At 43.8% G+C, this 15,636-nt stretch overlaps 1 protein-coding gene across 5 annotated transcripts; it reads left to right on the forward strand.

Annotated features, from left to right (window-relative positions):
* The first annotated feature begins 644 nt into the window (after positions 1-644).
* On the forward strand, positions 645-13,946 carry LOC103562012 (butyrophilin subfamily 3 member A3-like). Of its 5 annotated transcripts, none has more exons than XM_070585194.1 (9): positions 645-798; positions 4,857-4,941; positions 5,199-5,546; positions 8,745-8,900; positions 9,080-9,100; positions 9,190-9,216; positions 10,127-10,153; positions 10,613-10,639; positions 12,178-13,946. In XM_070585194.1, exons 1-9 carry the CDS (start codon positions 736-738, stop codon positions 12,708-12,710), a joined length of 1,287 nt encoding a protein of 428 aa, XP_070441295.1. In that variant the 5' UTR covers positions 645-735; the 3' UTR covers positions 12,711-13,946. The 5 variants fall into 5 exon arrangements, with proteins under 5 accessions (XP_070441295.1, XP_070441298.1, XP_070441297.1 ...); XM_070585197.1 differs by having other exon boundaries at positions 5,199-5,310; positions 9,024-9,100; XM_070585196.1 differs by having other exon boundaries at positions 653-798; positions 4,852-4,941.
* The last annotated feature ends 1,690 nt before the right edge of the window (positions 13,947-15,636 follow it).

Below are 15,636 nucleotides of genomic sequence, written 5' to 3' on the forward strand. Positions count from 1 at the left end.
GTTGTAAAAGATGTCCTTCTCCATATGCCCACTTACATGCACACAGATGTTAGCCAATGGCCACAGAAACGTTGTTTTTTTTTTTTTTTGAGGAAGATTAGCTCTGAGCTAATATCTGCCGCCAATCCTCCTCTTTTTGCTGAGGAAGACTGACCTTGAACTAACATCGATGCCCATCTTCCTCTACTTCATATGTTGGATGCCTGCCACAGCATGGCTTGACCAGCGGTGTGTAGGTCTGCACCTGGGATCCAAACCTGCGACCCCCGGGCCGCCAAAGCAGAACGTGTGAACTTAACCACTGGCCCACTGGGCCAGCTCTGAGAAACATTTTAATTAATGCACATCTTTCTCTCTTCACACGTTAAATCCCTGTAATTTTTCTTCTTAGTTCTCCTGAGAAGTCTATTGGGATATAAAAGACATAAAACAGGTGTATACGATGAAATACTGATTATACACAAAGATGCAAATGAATGATTCACAAAGGTATACACAGAAAGACACAAGCAGTGTAGGAATTAGGGATAGAATTTTTCTTCATTTTGTGCAATCCAGTACAGTTTCAGTTTTCATTCTAATCTTCCCCACAGGTTTCTGTCCAGCAAATGATAAGAAACACCCATCTGAGCCAATCAAAAAACTAATTCCTCCAGAGAGGGACTCTGTTACTGTTTCTCACAGTGAGCAGAATTTCTTTCTTTCCCCTTTCTTTCACAGCATACTGTTAACTATATGGAAGAATTATTGCTTACCTTCATTCTCTGGGCTGTGATTTTCAGATGGGAGTGCCAAGGGGTAAGTGGGAGAAACTGGTAAAAGCCAGGGCTGCAGGCCCTGGAAGGAGAGAGGATAAAAAGCTGAGAGAAGGTGCAGGGAAGTCCTCACCCAGAGAAAGGGGTTTGGTGCTTGTGTGTGTGGTGAGGGGATGGGGGTGGGTGCGGGAGGCAGTGCAAAAGGTAAGGACCTGCATTGGTAAATTTGGTGGGAGGGAGAAAACCTGAATGAAGAAACTAGCCAACTGAGTATTCTTAGGAACTTTCTGTGGTCAGAAAGGAGCAAAGGACTCTTATAATCTCTCCTGGTCATCTGGGAATGTATTCCAAGAGACACTAAAAAGAGATGGGCTTTAAAGATTTATTTGTAAAAATGTTCATTACAGAGTCATTTGTAATATAGAAAACTCTGAACCCGCCTCCATATATAACATACATATAAATATAAAACAGTTGGAGGATGGATAAAGAGCACATTGTCCTGTCATAAGGGAATTTCCAAACAGTCATTAGGAATCATGTGTAATAAAGAGTTTTATTTATAATTGTAACAAAATTGGATCCAATTTGAACATTTTAATTGTATCTATATTTTGCTATTGTAGATTTTACTATGATGAACAGCCATAAACATAAATCTTTGTGTTAACATCTGATTATTTTTCTTTAAGAGTAATTCCTAAAGGTGGTATCTCTAGATCAAAGACCAAACTTGTTGCAGGCATTTGGTGTATATAAATTGCCAAAATACTTCCACAAATAGTTACATTCCCCAAAAGAAGTACATGATTACCATAATAGATTACATAAATTTTATTCTTGTATATTTTTTTCTCCATTTTAAAATTGTCTATAATCAGGAACAAAAAACAATAAATATCCTAAAAATAAATCAAGACATATTCTGCACTGTGAGGACAGTAGAGAAGTTGTTACCTATTATGGTGATAATAATACTGTCCTCTCTCTAGCAGCTTAGACAACAGTTTTGAAAGGCAGAGGATGTGGTGAAAGACAATGTTTTGTCTGAGGTTGTGTCCAGGTTTCAGACAAGGGTCTGAAGGAGTGCCAGCTGCACAGACTTCTGCTCCCTTGTCCCCCAGCAGGTCCCCTACTTGCAGGTACTGTGACTGGGGGCCTCATGCTGGTTTGTTTTGGAGGAGTTGGTAGTTTCTGAACAACTGATACGTTGCAGTCACTATAATTACTTGTAATAATTAATTGTTAAGTTATACATGAAAACTTTTCAAACTTAAAACATTCAAATAATTTTCAAAGTATAGGGCACAAAGGACAAAAGTATCTTTCACTCAGTCCCAAATTCTTAGTGTAGCATGTGTGCTTTTAGACCTTTTATAAGGCAATGACATAAACATGTGTATACCAATTGATAGGTTTGCTTTTGTTTTTTAATAGAATCATTAGTACTGATCTGCAATGTGCTTTTTGTTCAGTTAATACGTGTTTATTATCTGAGTTAGTGATGATAACTTAGTCTTACCTGCTACATTGAATTTCTTCATAGGGATGAGCCATTATTTACCTAACCAGTCTCCTATGGGTGGCTGGGTTGGTTGTTGATCCCTTTTCTACTTTTAAAAATAATGCTGCTCTGTCATCCTTACACATTCTTCTCTCTGGAACCTGCAAATGCTTTGCTGGCCCAGACGTCTGAAAGTGGAATTGCTGGGCCAATTCTGTACATTCTAAAGTCTTTTTTCACATTGTTTCATAAGTGACTGGAGTTCTGTTTTGGCACATGACTGAGATCACACACCTTGTGAATAATTACCTAGTTCCCACATGCTTTTGGTTCCTATACCTAAGATAGCAGTGGGCCTGGCCCACAGTGTGTGCTCAGTAAATATTTGTTGAAGTAATGAAAAGATGAGTGAGACCTGGTCTTATTCCTAGCTCTCCCATTCACTAACCTTGAGATTCAGAAGTGATGGGTTCAGTCTCTGACTGACTCCAGAGCTTCCATCAGTTTGTCTGCCTGGATCTTACCCAGAGTGATGGGGGCATGGTTTGAACTTGGTGATGGTGGTGGGTTGGGGTTTAGAGGAGCCTGGAGTGTTGTTCCTGAGATGGGCACACCCTCAAGTCATTTGTCAGCACTCCATTCCATCTGACATCTTCAGGGAAGAAGAGGGTACATGATGAAAGAGGAGCAAGGGAGAAGGGAGGGGCTAGGTCATGAGATCTTAATTCTGTCTCTGAGTAATCTACCCAGGCCTGGTTTCAAGTTTCCACTATCTAGGGATGCAGCCAACTCTGGGGTGGTTAGGATGGAAGCCAAGCTAGAACTCCAGCTAAAATCAAGCCTTGCCAGCTGGCCAGGTCCCCACACTTCCCTTATTACAAAGGTTCACAGTGATGCTACAGACCAAGCCTAAAAGATGGTGGAGGTGCTTTTCCGAGCCCAGATACAGTTGGGAGCTCTGGTCAGGAAGTGGGAGTTGCAGGGGTCTTGCCTCTGAGCTGAGAGAACCTCAGCTGTTTGTAGAGTCATCATCTTTGTTGGGCTACTGTGTGCCCCCAGCTTGACATATTTGCCCCTACTTTGCACATGCCAGCTCTTACATCTCTGCATTGAAAAGGCACTTCTTTAGCAGTGATAAGTCTAGGGCCAGGGAACGTATCCATTGCTGGTGAGCCCAGAGGCCATTGGCCAAGGAGCACTGGTGAATACCTATCGAAAGGGAACTCAAGAAATGAATGATTTCTTTCCCAGGGGCATTTTTCCTCAAAAGAACAATTCTAAAGAAAATGCACTGATGCTCACTGAGTTGTAACACTCTTACATGTGTATTCAGGACATGCTTAATCCTTGATACCACTTCACTGAAAAGTAGGAATAAATGCATTAATATGGGCGAGTGCCAGTGAGAGTGTAGGAGGCCCGGCTCTGCTCTCTAAGCCAGAACAAAACAGCACATCATTATGGAAGCAGAGGCTTGTCTTCACAATTCTTCACCTCCCTTCTTGTTGGATGACAGCCACTTAATCCGATCTTCTAAACTGATTTAAAATACTAGTGAGTACTGATCAGTTAATATGTTACCCCTCATCCATTCACTCATCCAACAAATATTTACTGAGGATTCCATAAGATTGTTATACATCAGTAAACAATATAGACCAACATCTTTGTTTGTGGAGTTTGCGTTCGAGCAGGTGGAGACAGACAGTAAACATAGGATATGTTAGATGGTGAAAATTCAGTGGGGAAAAGAGAGCAGGCTTAGGGGGATTGGAGCAGTTTGCCATAGTCCTGTGGTTGGAGAAGGTCTCATGGAGGAACAGACTTTAGAGGAAAGACTTGAAGGAGGTGAGGGAGTGAGCCTTGTGGATGTCCAGGGATCAGGATTCCAGGTACAGGGAAGAGTCAGGGCTGGTGTCCTCTGTTCTGGCCTGTTCAAGAACAAGCAAGAAGGGCAGTGTGCCTGGAGCAGACGAGGAGAACAGGGGAGAGTATGTGAAAGGCACAGGTCTTGCAGGGCCGTGTTGGTCATTGTGAGAACTTCAGCATCTCCTCTGAGCGAAATGGGAGCCACTGTAAGGTGTTGAGCAGAGGAGTGACATGATGTGACTCAAGGAACATTCTGGCTGTTGTGTAGAGCATAGATTGTAGGGGACACAGGTGAAATCAGGGGACCCAGAAAGGAGGGTCCTGCATTAATCAGAGTGAGATGGTGGAGGCTTGGACCTGACTGTAGCAGGCGAAGTGTGGGAAAATGGGAATATATTGAACATAGTTGGACAGTAGAGCCAAGGATTTCCTGTTGGATTAGGGTTAATGTATGTACATTTAACACTACATACATAATATGTATATGTTAAATGTATGCACATTTAGCATTGCATGTTTTTTTCAGCAGCTTTCCATGTTGGAGCTCAAATGTTAAGAGGCTCCCAAACAAACGTTTTGGCAGAGGAGGATCGTGAGTCACCACACTAGTGACTGTGTGTTTCACCATGAGATGTCCCTGGGGAGGGGGAGGTTTGATGTAGAATTTTCCATCTTCTCTCAGTTTATAATTTCTGTCTGACTCTTTCTGCCATCTCTTTGCAGCACAGATGAAAATGGCAAGTTCCCTAGCCTTCCCTCTGCTCGACCTCCTTGCCTGCCTCGTCTTGGTCCAGCTGCTTACTCCTTGCTCAGGTAGGGACCATTCTGCTTTGATATATCTAGAGCAGGCAGTTACCTATTAGTGCCCAGTCAGAAACTCTGACAACTTCTCATACCCGGAAGTCCCATTCCAACCTTAAGGTGCACATGCCATTAAGCCAAATTGTACGTCTGTTAGGATCTTGTTCCTCTTTAGGTTTTTTGTACTTCACCCTTGCTGCCTGAGATCCTCCCCCTTTACTCTCATGGCCTGAAATCCTTCTGATGGAGCTTCTCCTTTTACCAACCAGCTCAGTTTGCTGTGATTGGACCCCCTGGTCCCATCCTGGCCCTAGTGGGTGAATATGCTGATCTGCCCTGTCATCTGTCCCCAGAGATGAATGTGGAGGCCATGGAGCTGAGGTGGGTGAGATCCAGCCTTAGTCAGGTAGTATACATGTACGTATATGGGGTGGAAGTAGAACAACAACAGATGGCAGAGTATCGAGGGAGAACTTCGATTTTAAGAGATGGCATCACTGAAGGGAAGGCTACTCTCCGAATTTGCAACGTCAGAGCCTCTGACAGTGGAAACTACCAGTGTTATTTCCAAGATGGCAACTTCCTTGAAGGAGCCCTGGTGGAGCTGAAAGTTGCAGGTGAGCCTTTAGATTTTGTTCTATCTTGTTCCTTCCTGTAACCTGTGGGCAGTGGCAGAGATCATGCTCCAAATCCACCTCTGAGCACTCCTGGCTCATCACTAGGAACCGCCTCCACTGCCATCCCTCTTTGTTTCTCTGAGGCCCTTGGGAAAGACACAGGTTTTCTTCCAGGAAGAATCCCTCCTGTGCTGTATAATATCAAGTAAAGAATTTCCTCATGCTGGCCAGCAGGGTCTAAGCAGGCAAGTAGAAAGTTGGGGAGAGGAAGGATAAGAAAATATCTCTTCCATGATGGCACACAGTTGATTGGGTTCAGCTGTGTTGCAGTTAGCTTTCCTGGCCCCCTATGCTGCTGTTGGTCCTGGGAGGCTGACCTGTGGGATGGCATCTGTGCTGCCAATCTTCTCCAAAAAAAGACCCCCAGGAACACACCTGGATTTGACCTAGTTGTCTTTAATATTTGTTGCATGGAGGGAGAATGCATGATATGTTGAGACTGTGGGGCGTCTTAGTAAGATGGTGTTACAGAAGATTGGTATAGAATTTGGGCTTGTGTGAGGAGAGTTGGGGGAGGGCTTATGGAAGTGGGGCTTTGCTCTGGATTGTATACTGCCAGGAAGTTGGGGGGTGTGATTCTGTGGGTGGGTGTCTTAATAAGTCTTATCTAGGAAGAAGACTAGAGTGAGGCTAAAGCTATAATTGGTCAAGGAGCAGCAGTCACTCATAGTCAAGAGAGGGAAATGTTTGGTCATGATTGTGGTTTGGACAGTGTTCATGTTTTTCTCTAATTTTAAACACGATTGTTGAGTGGTCTTGTTTTTGTCTTGACCCACCATTCTGACAAAAAGTGCCCTTGTCTGATGTTGATGTCCCATGAAACTGCTTATGTTAAACAGGAGAACGTGACGCCAGGCTAATGTCCAGATGTCAAGGATTGCATTTCTGTTTCTCAGGACACTCTTTTGTGCTGTGGTTTCTGGATGAGTTTGGTCAATGGGGAGCCATAGCAGAAGATGGAAGGAGGCAGAGAAGAGGGGGAGGTCTAGGTACTCATCTTCCTGGGTTTCTCCCTGCACGACCACCTCTTGCTGGCTGCATTCCCATCCAGAAGATCAAGCCTCCTCTCAAGAAAGCCCTTTACATGATTGTCTCCTTTTAGGTGTTCATAAGGGCTTCCTCTCCATCACTGTTTTGGGTATAGGGGTAGAGGGTAACAGCTCCACTGTTCTTGGCCCTGGGGTATTACTCTATTCCATGTAGTTTTCCCCTCACCATGACCACACTTTTGTAAACACCCCTTGAATTATCTTTTCATAAAATCCTCCTTGAATTTTCTAATATGAGTGTGCCACCAATTCATTTGAGACCCTCACTAACAGAGTAGGCTCATTTATCCTTCCATAGCTCTGGGTTCTGATTTTCACATTAAATAAAGGTTTATAAGGATGGAGGGATCCATCTGGAGTGCATGTCCACCAGCTGGTATCCCCAGGCCCAAACACAGTGGAGTGATGTCAAGGGAGAGGACATGCCAGCTGTGGCAGCACCTTTGGATGCAGAGAGAGCTGGCTGGTACTCAGTCGCAGCTTCTGTGATCTTGAAAGCCAGCTCTGGGGAAGGGGTATCCTGTATCATCAGAAATCTCCTCCTCAGGTAGCAAAAGACAGCCAGGATTTCCATTGTAGGTCAGTGCCCTGCTGAGCCTCAGGTACGCTGTATTGAGCTGTGGCTGTCGAAAGGAGGATGTGTGATTCTCTATGGCTGACTTTGGTTTTTGCAGTGAATATAAGGCACAGAGCAGGGTCTTGAGCCTTCTTCTTACTCCTGGGTTGTTTCATTTCCCCATAAAGCTGCTTATGTCACAGATACTTACTGACTTTTTCCTGTGTGCCAGAAACTGTGCAGGCAATGAGAATTGGGGGAAGATGGTAAAGATCAGACACCTAAGCAAAGATAAATGACAAAATGAGAAAAAAATACATACGACTCATATTTTAGAGAAAGAGCTCTCTCCTTAATATATAAAGCAACCCAGTAGGAAAATGAGCAAAGTTCACAGAAAAGGAAATAACACACGAGGCAGTATCCAATCTCACTCAATAGAGGAATGTGTATCAAAATATTTTCTACTTGTGATATTGGCAACCAACAACACCTGGGTGGCAGATCACACATCCTCATGGTAGGAATTTGGGGATATAGTCACTCTTAGACATTTGTTTTCGCGATTTGGTATATTTTTTGTATAAATTGGTACAACTTCTTTGGGGTCCATATAGCAGTATTTCTCCAAACTACTTATTTACTGACACAAAATCCCACTTCTGGGAATCTATCTGACAGATATACTTGCACTGGTATGAAATAACCCACATAAAATGTTATTTCTTATAGCATTAATCATAATAGCAAGAAGTTAAAAATTATTCAAATGTCCATCAATGAGGAACTTTTATGTAATGTGATATTGCACAGCTGGGAAAGAAAACACAGACGTTCTCTCTGTACTAATATGGCAGGATCTCCAAGATGAAGAGAAAAAGCCAGATGCAGAGAAGATTTTATAAAATACTATCTTTGCTGTAAAAGAGAAAAAATAAGAGTATCTTTATATTATTAAAATTTAATACACACTTACATAGTACTATGTGTCAAGCACTTTATAAGCATTAATTGAATTCTTTAACCTTATGAGTGAAGTACTGTTATTACCCCATGTTACACATTGGGTCACCAGGAACAGAGCAGGTAAGTACTTAGTCCAAGACCACACTGCTAGTCAAGTGGAGGAGCCAGAATTTGAATGCAGGCCCTCCAGCTCCAAAGTTCCTATTCTTAACCACCATATTAAGCTGACTAATGAGAGGCTAATAAATGGGAGGAGGGAGGAGTGAGCGGATGGGAGACTTGGATGACTTTTCATTTATTTTTTTGATATTTGAACCATGTGAATGTAGCCTATTGAAAAATTAAATTAGGAAAAACATATGATTCTGATGCCCAGGTAACTCATATTCAGATGTGAGAAGCAGACAGTTCAAGACAACTAATAGTATTATGTCATGGTAAGAGTTTTCTAAATTCTTGTCTGAAGTTCCCTGGGACTTCAGGAGGAGAGAGATCATTTAATATCATGAGATCAACTCCTAGATCCCCACCCTGGGGGCGAGAGACTTAATCTCCATTCCATTGCAGACCCCTTCTGGAGGACCTGGCCCTGGATCGCAGCCTTCTCGGGGACACTGCCTGTCTTGTTGCTGATTCATGCAGGGATGGGTTTCTTCTTGTGGCGACAGAAGAAGGAGAAAGAGAGAGAGCAAGTGGAAAAGGATTTGGAAGGAAGGGCAAGAGGTATCAGACCAAGGAAGCAAACCAAGGCACTGGTTTATGGGAGGGTGCCCCTGAGAACTTCACTCCCTCCCCACCCTGTACACTCACCCCTGCCCTGGGTCATTTGTAAAGTTTATTTTCCAGAGATCCTCCAAGCTCCATCCCTGGATCAGTAATTTTTTTTCCTGCTTATTTTTCAGTGGAGCTGCAGCATGAACTCAGTAAGTTCCTATTTTCCCAGGGACCCATATACGTTTCCCTATTACTACTTTAAGCAACGTATTGACTCTTCATGTTTCTTCCATTGCAGAGTGGAGAAAGATCCAGTACATGGCTCGTGAGTGACTCTGACATGTTCTATGAATTCGTGTCTAAGGCTGTTCTGGGATATTTCCCAGTCCCTTTCCTCACCTCTAACTCTGCCCAGGGCTGAGAAGAGTCCAGGATACATTTACCAAGGGAAAGAAATAAGGATGGCTGATTGGTGGGAAGCAGGAGGAAGTTGTGTTTTTTAATGGAGAAAAGGGGCCTTCAATCTCTCTCTAGAAGGGGCCCACAGACTCCTCAGACAGCAAGGCACCAGGGAATATCCAGGGGTGCACTTGAAAGGAAAGGAGGATGAGAAGGATGGAACTCCCTAGATGAAGTGACTTCCCTATACTGGGAAACTCACTAGTTGCTTTACTTAGCCCGTAGGCTGCTGAGAAGAAAACAGAGAATGTAAGATTTAAAATAATGAGAAAATCAGAGAAGAAGAAAAGAGAAAAGGGTCTCTTAAAGAAAGGAGTGGCCATAATGGCTCAGTTGACAATGATTTATTAGAATGGCTTTAAAAAAAATAGTATCTGAAATTTCCTCATTAACTTGACCAATTCTTTTCAGAAGTAGGTAGGACATTATACAACTTGAGACAGATTCTAGTACACAGACACAGACACATATACACACAGCGATACACTGACACTGATGCCCAGTATGGGAGTGTAGATACATACAAGATAGATCTGCAGGTCTCAGCTGGGAAAGTACTTACATGGTGCCTGTGGTATCATCAGTGTGCAATTGATCTTCTCAGACTTGTTATTAAGGAGGAGAGTGGAGGAGAGAATTGAACAGGCAGAAGGAGAAGGTAGGAGGGGTGGGCATGAGGGTCAAAAAGGAAGGTTAGTTGGGTGCAAAAGAAGAGAAAGGACATGATTCAGAAATGACATATTTCAAGTGACATGTGTATGTTTCTTCCATTGTAGATGGAGGGAAGTCTCAGGCCTATGCTGGTGAGTGACTCTGATGTTCTCTGAGTTTCCTGGCACATGTGTACTAAGCATCTAAGCCTTTCTCTACTGTGTGACCCCCTGCCTTTCCCAGTAGGAACAATCAGATCTAGCCCAGAGGCTCATTTTCTGTGAGGGATACCACCCCTGATTTTATGTAGCCTCAGAGAAGACCTTTCAGGTACAGGTTCTGGGCATTTTCAGCCACCACTAACCTAGCTGGCACACGTGTCCACAACCTAGCAAAACCTGGCCATGTTGCCTGCATCCCCAGAATGATGAAGGGAAGGAAGTCCACCATTTTTGAGACGTTGTGTGCCTGATTTGGCAGAGCTATAGATGAAGGAAGCTGGACATTGGGAGAGATCAAAGAAAGGGAGGGATAAAAGGCTTAGTGAGGAGAATGAGTGAGGAAAGAACAGAAATAAATGCCTTTCCTTATCTGTGTCTCCTGCCTTTCAGAATGGAAGATGGCCCTCTTCCAACCTGGTGAGTGAACCCCTGTGTGTTCCCTAGGACAACAACCTGAGGGACTATAATTTCCTTTTTTCTTCTCCAACTCTTCAGATTCTGGGAAGAAAAGTCCCTATGACTGGGAGAGTTCTGGGTGGGTGACTTGAGGTCCTGGTTTCAAAGGTGTGCCCAATCTCCAGGGCCTTCCTGCTGAGAGCCCAGAGAACAAGGGGAGGATTGCTCTCCTGGGTTCCACAGATCTTCACGGGAAGGAAGAGGCATAAAGGGTGGACTGAGGGAAGGAGAGGCAGAGTGAATTAACACTGCAGGGAGAGTGAGGACGTGGAATGACCAAAGAGAGAAGGCAACACACAAAGATCTTTGCTTTTCCCAAGCTTCTTATGCCACCTCCTGCTGCTGTTTGTCCCAAAGTTACTTAATGTTTCTGAACTTCAGTCTCCTCATTTTTATATGGTAACCATAATTCCTATTATGTGAAGGTTGAGGTAAAGACTAAATGAGGTAATGAACATGTATTTGTCAAAAAATCAACAAGAAATTGATGGCATGTTCCAACTGGGTGATTGAAGAAGGTGTAGAAAAGGAACTGTTTACAAAGGCAGGAGTGGGGTTAAGGGAAACCAACAAGGTAGTGTGAAGTGCCCCAGGGCTTACAATAGTGGGGAGCTGTCAACACCCCTAGGCTTGAAGGAATAGAGAAGGGGAGCAGTTACTGGAGCCCAGAGGAAGCCGTAGCTCAAGGACAGGCTGCCTGAGAGGAGCCATGCCTTTGAGAGAGCATCACCATCTGACATTGGCAGGGAGGAAGTGGGGGAAATAAATGCTGTGCCTCTCTTTTCTTTCTCCTTCCAGTCTTCAGCTAGTACCTCCCATTGGCCAAACCCAACAGGTAACTAGAGATAAGGGACCCCAGTGATACTGTCCATAGAGGATAGATTCATGGGACCCAGAAGAGGATAGAGAAAGGTGGAGAGAGGATCTGGGGCCACAGAAAGTCCCCAGCATGGCCTCCAGCACAGAAAAGTCATGACAACTATTGTAATATCAGACACTTCCTCCATGCCCTGCCTTGGGCTACATATAAAACATGTTTTTTTTCTGTCTTGGAGATTATTATTTTTATCCCCATTTTCAGATAAGGAAGTTGAGGCTCAAAGATACTATATAGCTTGCATCTATGGAAAAAGAGACTGCAGAAAAGGGAAAGTCATTCAGCTCAGTGGTGGTAGAGCAAGGATTGAAATGTAAATCTAGGTGAATATAAAGCACAGGTGCACAGAGTCATTTTGCAGAGGGACAAGGGAAAAAGATAGGGGGAAGGAGCCAGCTTGAGACGTTGGGTTAGGCAGACCTTGACCCTCAGCACTCTATTCCACTGAACAGAAGACTCCTGGGCCTTTCTTTTAGTATTGCTGAGAGGGTCACATTCAAGGCAAGCTGGGGACACCAGGCTCTGGACTCAGATCTCCTCAGCCAGATATCGGTTTGAAGGCTGTGGTTCTGAGGTCTGGGAACAGTGGCTGACCCCACGACCCATTCCAAACTTTCTACAGCGGATGTGATTCTGGATCTGGACACAGCAAACCCCAACCTCCGTGTTTCTGAAGACCAGAGGAGCCTGCAGTGGGCAAAGACACAACAGATCCTGCCATATGACCCTAAGAGATTTTATAGGCAGCATTACTGTGTGCTAGGCTGCGAGAGCTTCATGTCAGGGAGACATTTCTGGGAGGTGGAGGTGGGAGACAGGAAACAGTGGTTTGTTGGGGTGTGTAGGGAGAATGTGGAGAGGAAATATGATGTTTTTATAGCACCAAGGAATGGATTCTGGACTATCAGACTGTCTTCTGGGAATGACTATGTGGCTCTCACTGATCCCCGGACCAAGCTGAAAATTGACAACCCTCCTCAAAGAGTGGGGGTTTTCCTGGACTATGAGACTGGTGAGGTCTCATTCTACAATGCCAAGGACGGATCTCATATCTACACCTTCCCACACACCTCCTTCTCTGGGCCTCTATTCCCTGTTTTTAGTGTTTGGACATTGGAGACAACTCCCCTGACCATTTGCCGAGTGCTGACCTGAGTGTAGAATTGCTTTGTTCCTGGCCTAGTGTGTGACCTTTCCCTGGAGACCCCAGTGACCCTGGGCTCTGCTGATGGGAATGGGGACCCTGAAACTCAAGTAATATCCTTGTTTTCCACTACCCAGCCTGAAGCTGAAGGCCTCCTCCTTAACAGCAACACATCACAACCATAAAATACTTTCTAAATGCACGCATTGTGTGAAGCACTTCACTAATATTAATTTTATTATTCCGTATGACAGTTGAATTTGGTACCACTTTCTTGTCTCCTTTCTATAGATAAGGGAAGAAGGATGCAGAAAAGTGAATTAATTTTACAAAGGAGACACACCAGGGAATGACAGCTGGGCTTCAACAACAATAACTAACATTTATAAATAACTTAAAATGTACTGGTTCCTGTGCCAAATGCTTTAAGTGATTGTCACTCATTTAATCATCACAACAACCCTTGGGGTAGTCCCACTTCCAGATTGTGGAAACTGAGGCAGGGCCAGGTACAATACTTGTACAATACCTACAGAAAATTGTGCTGCTGGGAAAGATTCTGTCCCTGTCCCACCCCCAACCCTTAACCTGTTCTTTTCCAGCCCCATTGCCCCTGTGGGGAAGAGATCAGGAGCAGCCCTGACGTTCCCTTTCCAGGGCGCTTCAGGGTGAGGATCCCTGTAGGTGACTATGGAGGCCACACACCACTTGGTAACTTCAAGGTTGATTGTCAGAGCCACAGGTCCAGCACTTTGTTGGATTGAGCTGCAGGGTGACGTGGTCTAGAGACAGAATTCACAGGGACTGTATCACACAGGATGTGAAAGAATAGAGCCCAAACTCTTAACTAATAATGGGCACATGTGCACCCACTCTGTCAATGTGATGCTTGATCATAAAGCCAGAACCAATTCTCCTATTTTGAAGGTCTCTAGGAAGCCTAACTTAACACCTAAAGATTGTCTGTGGAATAAGAATGTGGGAGGAAGGAAGCTAGATGAACTTTAGTGGTATTTATATCACACTGTAGAATTTGTCTCCAGGAAAGGGATATTTCCACCCCTGATCATTCTTTGATGTTAACGGATGTTCCTTTCAACTGATAGATTCTGGGTAAAGGCTACTCTTCATTATCATTGCTATTATTTTTCACCAATGTATCCCCTCTACCAGCAGATGGTAGAGTTACATTTGTTAAAGGCAGGTGTCAAGTTACATTTCTTAAATAAATTTGTTGATAACCTTCACTCTTCAACTGAACTTTTTCTTTATTTTAAGCCCCCACAGTTTATTCACCACAGTTGCACAGTTTACCTCATTACAATATTTTCACAAAATTCTTATTGTATTAGTTTTCTTTTGCTGCCATAATGAATTGTCACAAATTTCAGGACTTAAAAAACATAAATTTATTATCTCACATTTCTGTAGGTCAGAAGTCCAACATGGCTCTCACTGGGCTACAATCAAGGTGTCTGCAGGCTGTGTTCCTTTCTGGAGGCCCTAGGAGAGAATCTGTTTAGATTGTTGGCAGCATTCAGTTTCTTGCAGTTGTAGGACTGAGGTTGCCATTCCTTGCTGGCTGTCAGCTGAGGGCTATTCCCAGCTTCTAGATGCTGCCACCTTCCTTGGCTTGTGATGGTCTTTCTCAATCTTCAAAGCAGCAATGGCAGATTGAGTTCCTCTCAATCTTTGAATCTCTCCTGGGCTTTCTTCCACTGAATCTCTTTGATTCTTGTGCCTTCCTCCACTTTTAAGAATTCATGTGATTAGACTGAGTCCACCCAGATAATCCAGGATAATTTTCCTAACATTCCAGGATCATCTCCCGACTTTAAGGTCCAAAGACTTAATTCTGTCCATAAGGTTCCTTTTGCCTTGTAATGAATCCTATTCACAGGTTGCAGAGATGATAGTGTGGACTATCTATCCTACTACACTTATAATACTCACAGCCTCACTTACTCTGGCTAAGCAGGAGGAAGTCTCCATTCTGGTAGGTCCCTGTGTAGGCTAAGGGCCTCCATGATTGGAGATTCCTGGGAATTTTTGGAAATTTTCTTTGTAGCCCTTTATTCACCTACTAGACTGAGGTGTACATGTCAGAGTGTACTTCTCCAGAAAAGATAATTCTCACTGTTGGATGCAATGTGTGATGAAATTTGTACCTCATCCCATCTCTTAGCTTGGGTTCCCCAAAAGTTGACTCTGAGTCAAGGACTTGGGTTCAGATAGTGTATTGTCAAAGTGATCCCAGGAAACCCAAGTTTAAAAGTAAATAAAAGGAGACGCCAAATAGGTGAAAAATGGCATAGGGGATACGTTAATTATTTCATTATCATGCAGGCAACTGGGCTCAGTCTACCAAGGACACTGAGAAACCATGTGAAATTGTGGGCTACTCCCCAGAATCCACCTAATAGGGGTGGAGAGCCAGACCATTTATCCAAAACTCCTATGCCCCATCAGTTGAAGGTGGCCCCTGGGGTGTTACCTCCCCTGCACGTCCAGGTTGAGCTGTGTATATGCAAGAAGAAAGCATCATTGGTGTTAGAGAAAGCTCTCAGGTGGAGAGGAAGAAAGGCAGGCGCCTGGGAAATTGTGACTTTGCATGAAATTGTCTACCTGAAGTGGAGCAATGGGCTATGGGATTGGGTATCAACAGCATTTGTTTATAAGGCTTTGCCTCTGAGAATATAGTGAATGCCTGTTAAGACTTGTCTCTTCTCCTTCCAAACCCATCCATTTAGCACTGGTGACATCCTGTCTTCCAATACATATAATGTCCATATAATGTGGCCCCACTGCCTCCTGATATGGACTGGATCTAGGGTGGATATCTGACCCAGACTAGACCAGAGAAAATATCTTGCACATTTTGATTGAATGGCTCAGTGATATTCAACAAGTTATACCTGGTTAGTTGCAGGTATTCAT

This window comes from Equus przewalskii, chromosome 19 (genome assembly GCF_037783145.1).
Source record: "Equus przewalskii isolate Varuska chromosome 19, EquPr2, whole genome shotgun sequence".
Classification (NCBI taxonomy): Eukaryota; Metazoa; Chordata; class Mammalia; order Perissodactyla; family Equidae; genus Equus; species Equus przewalskii.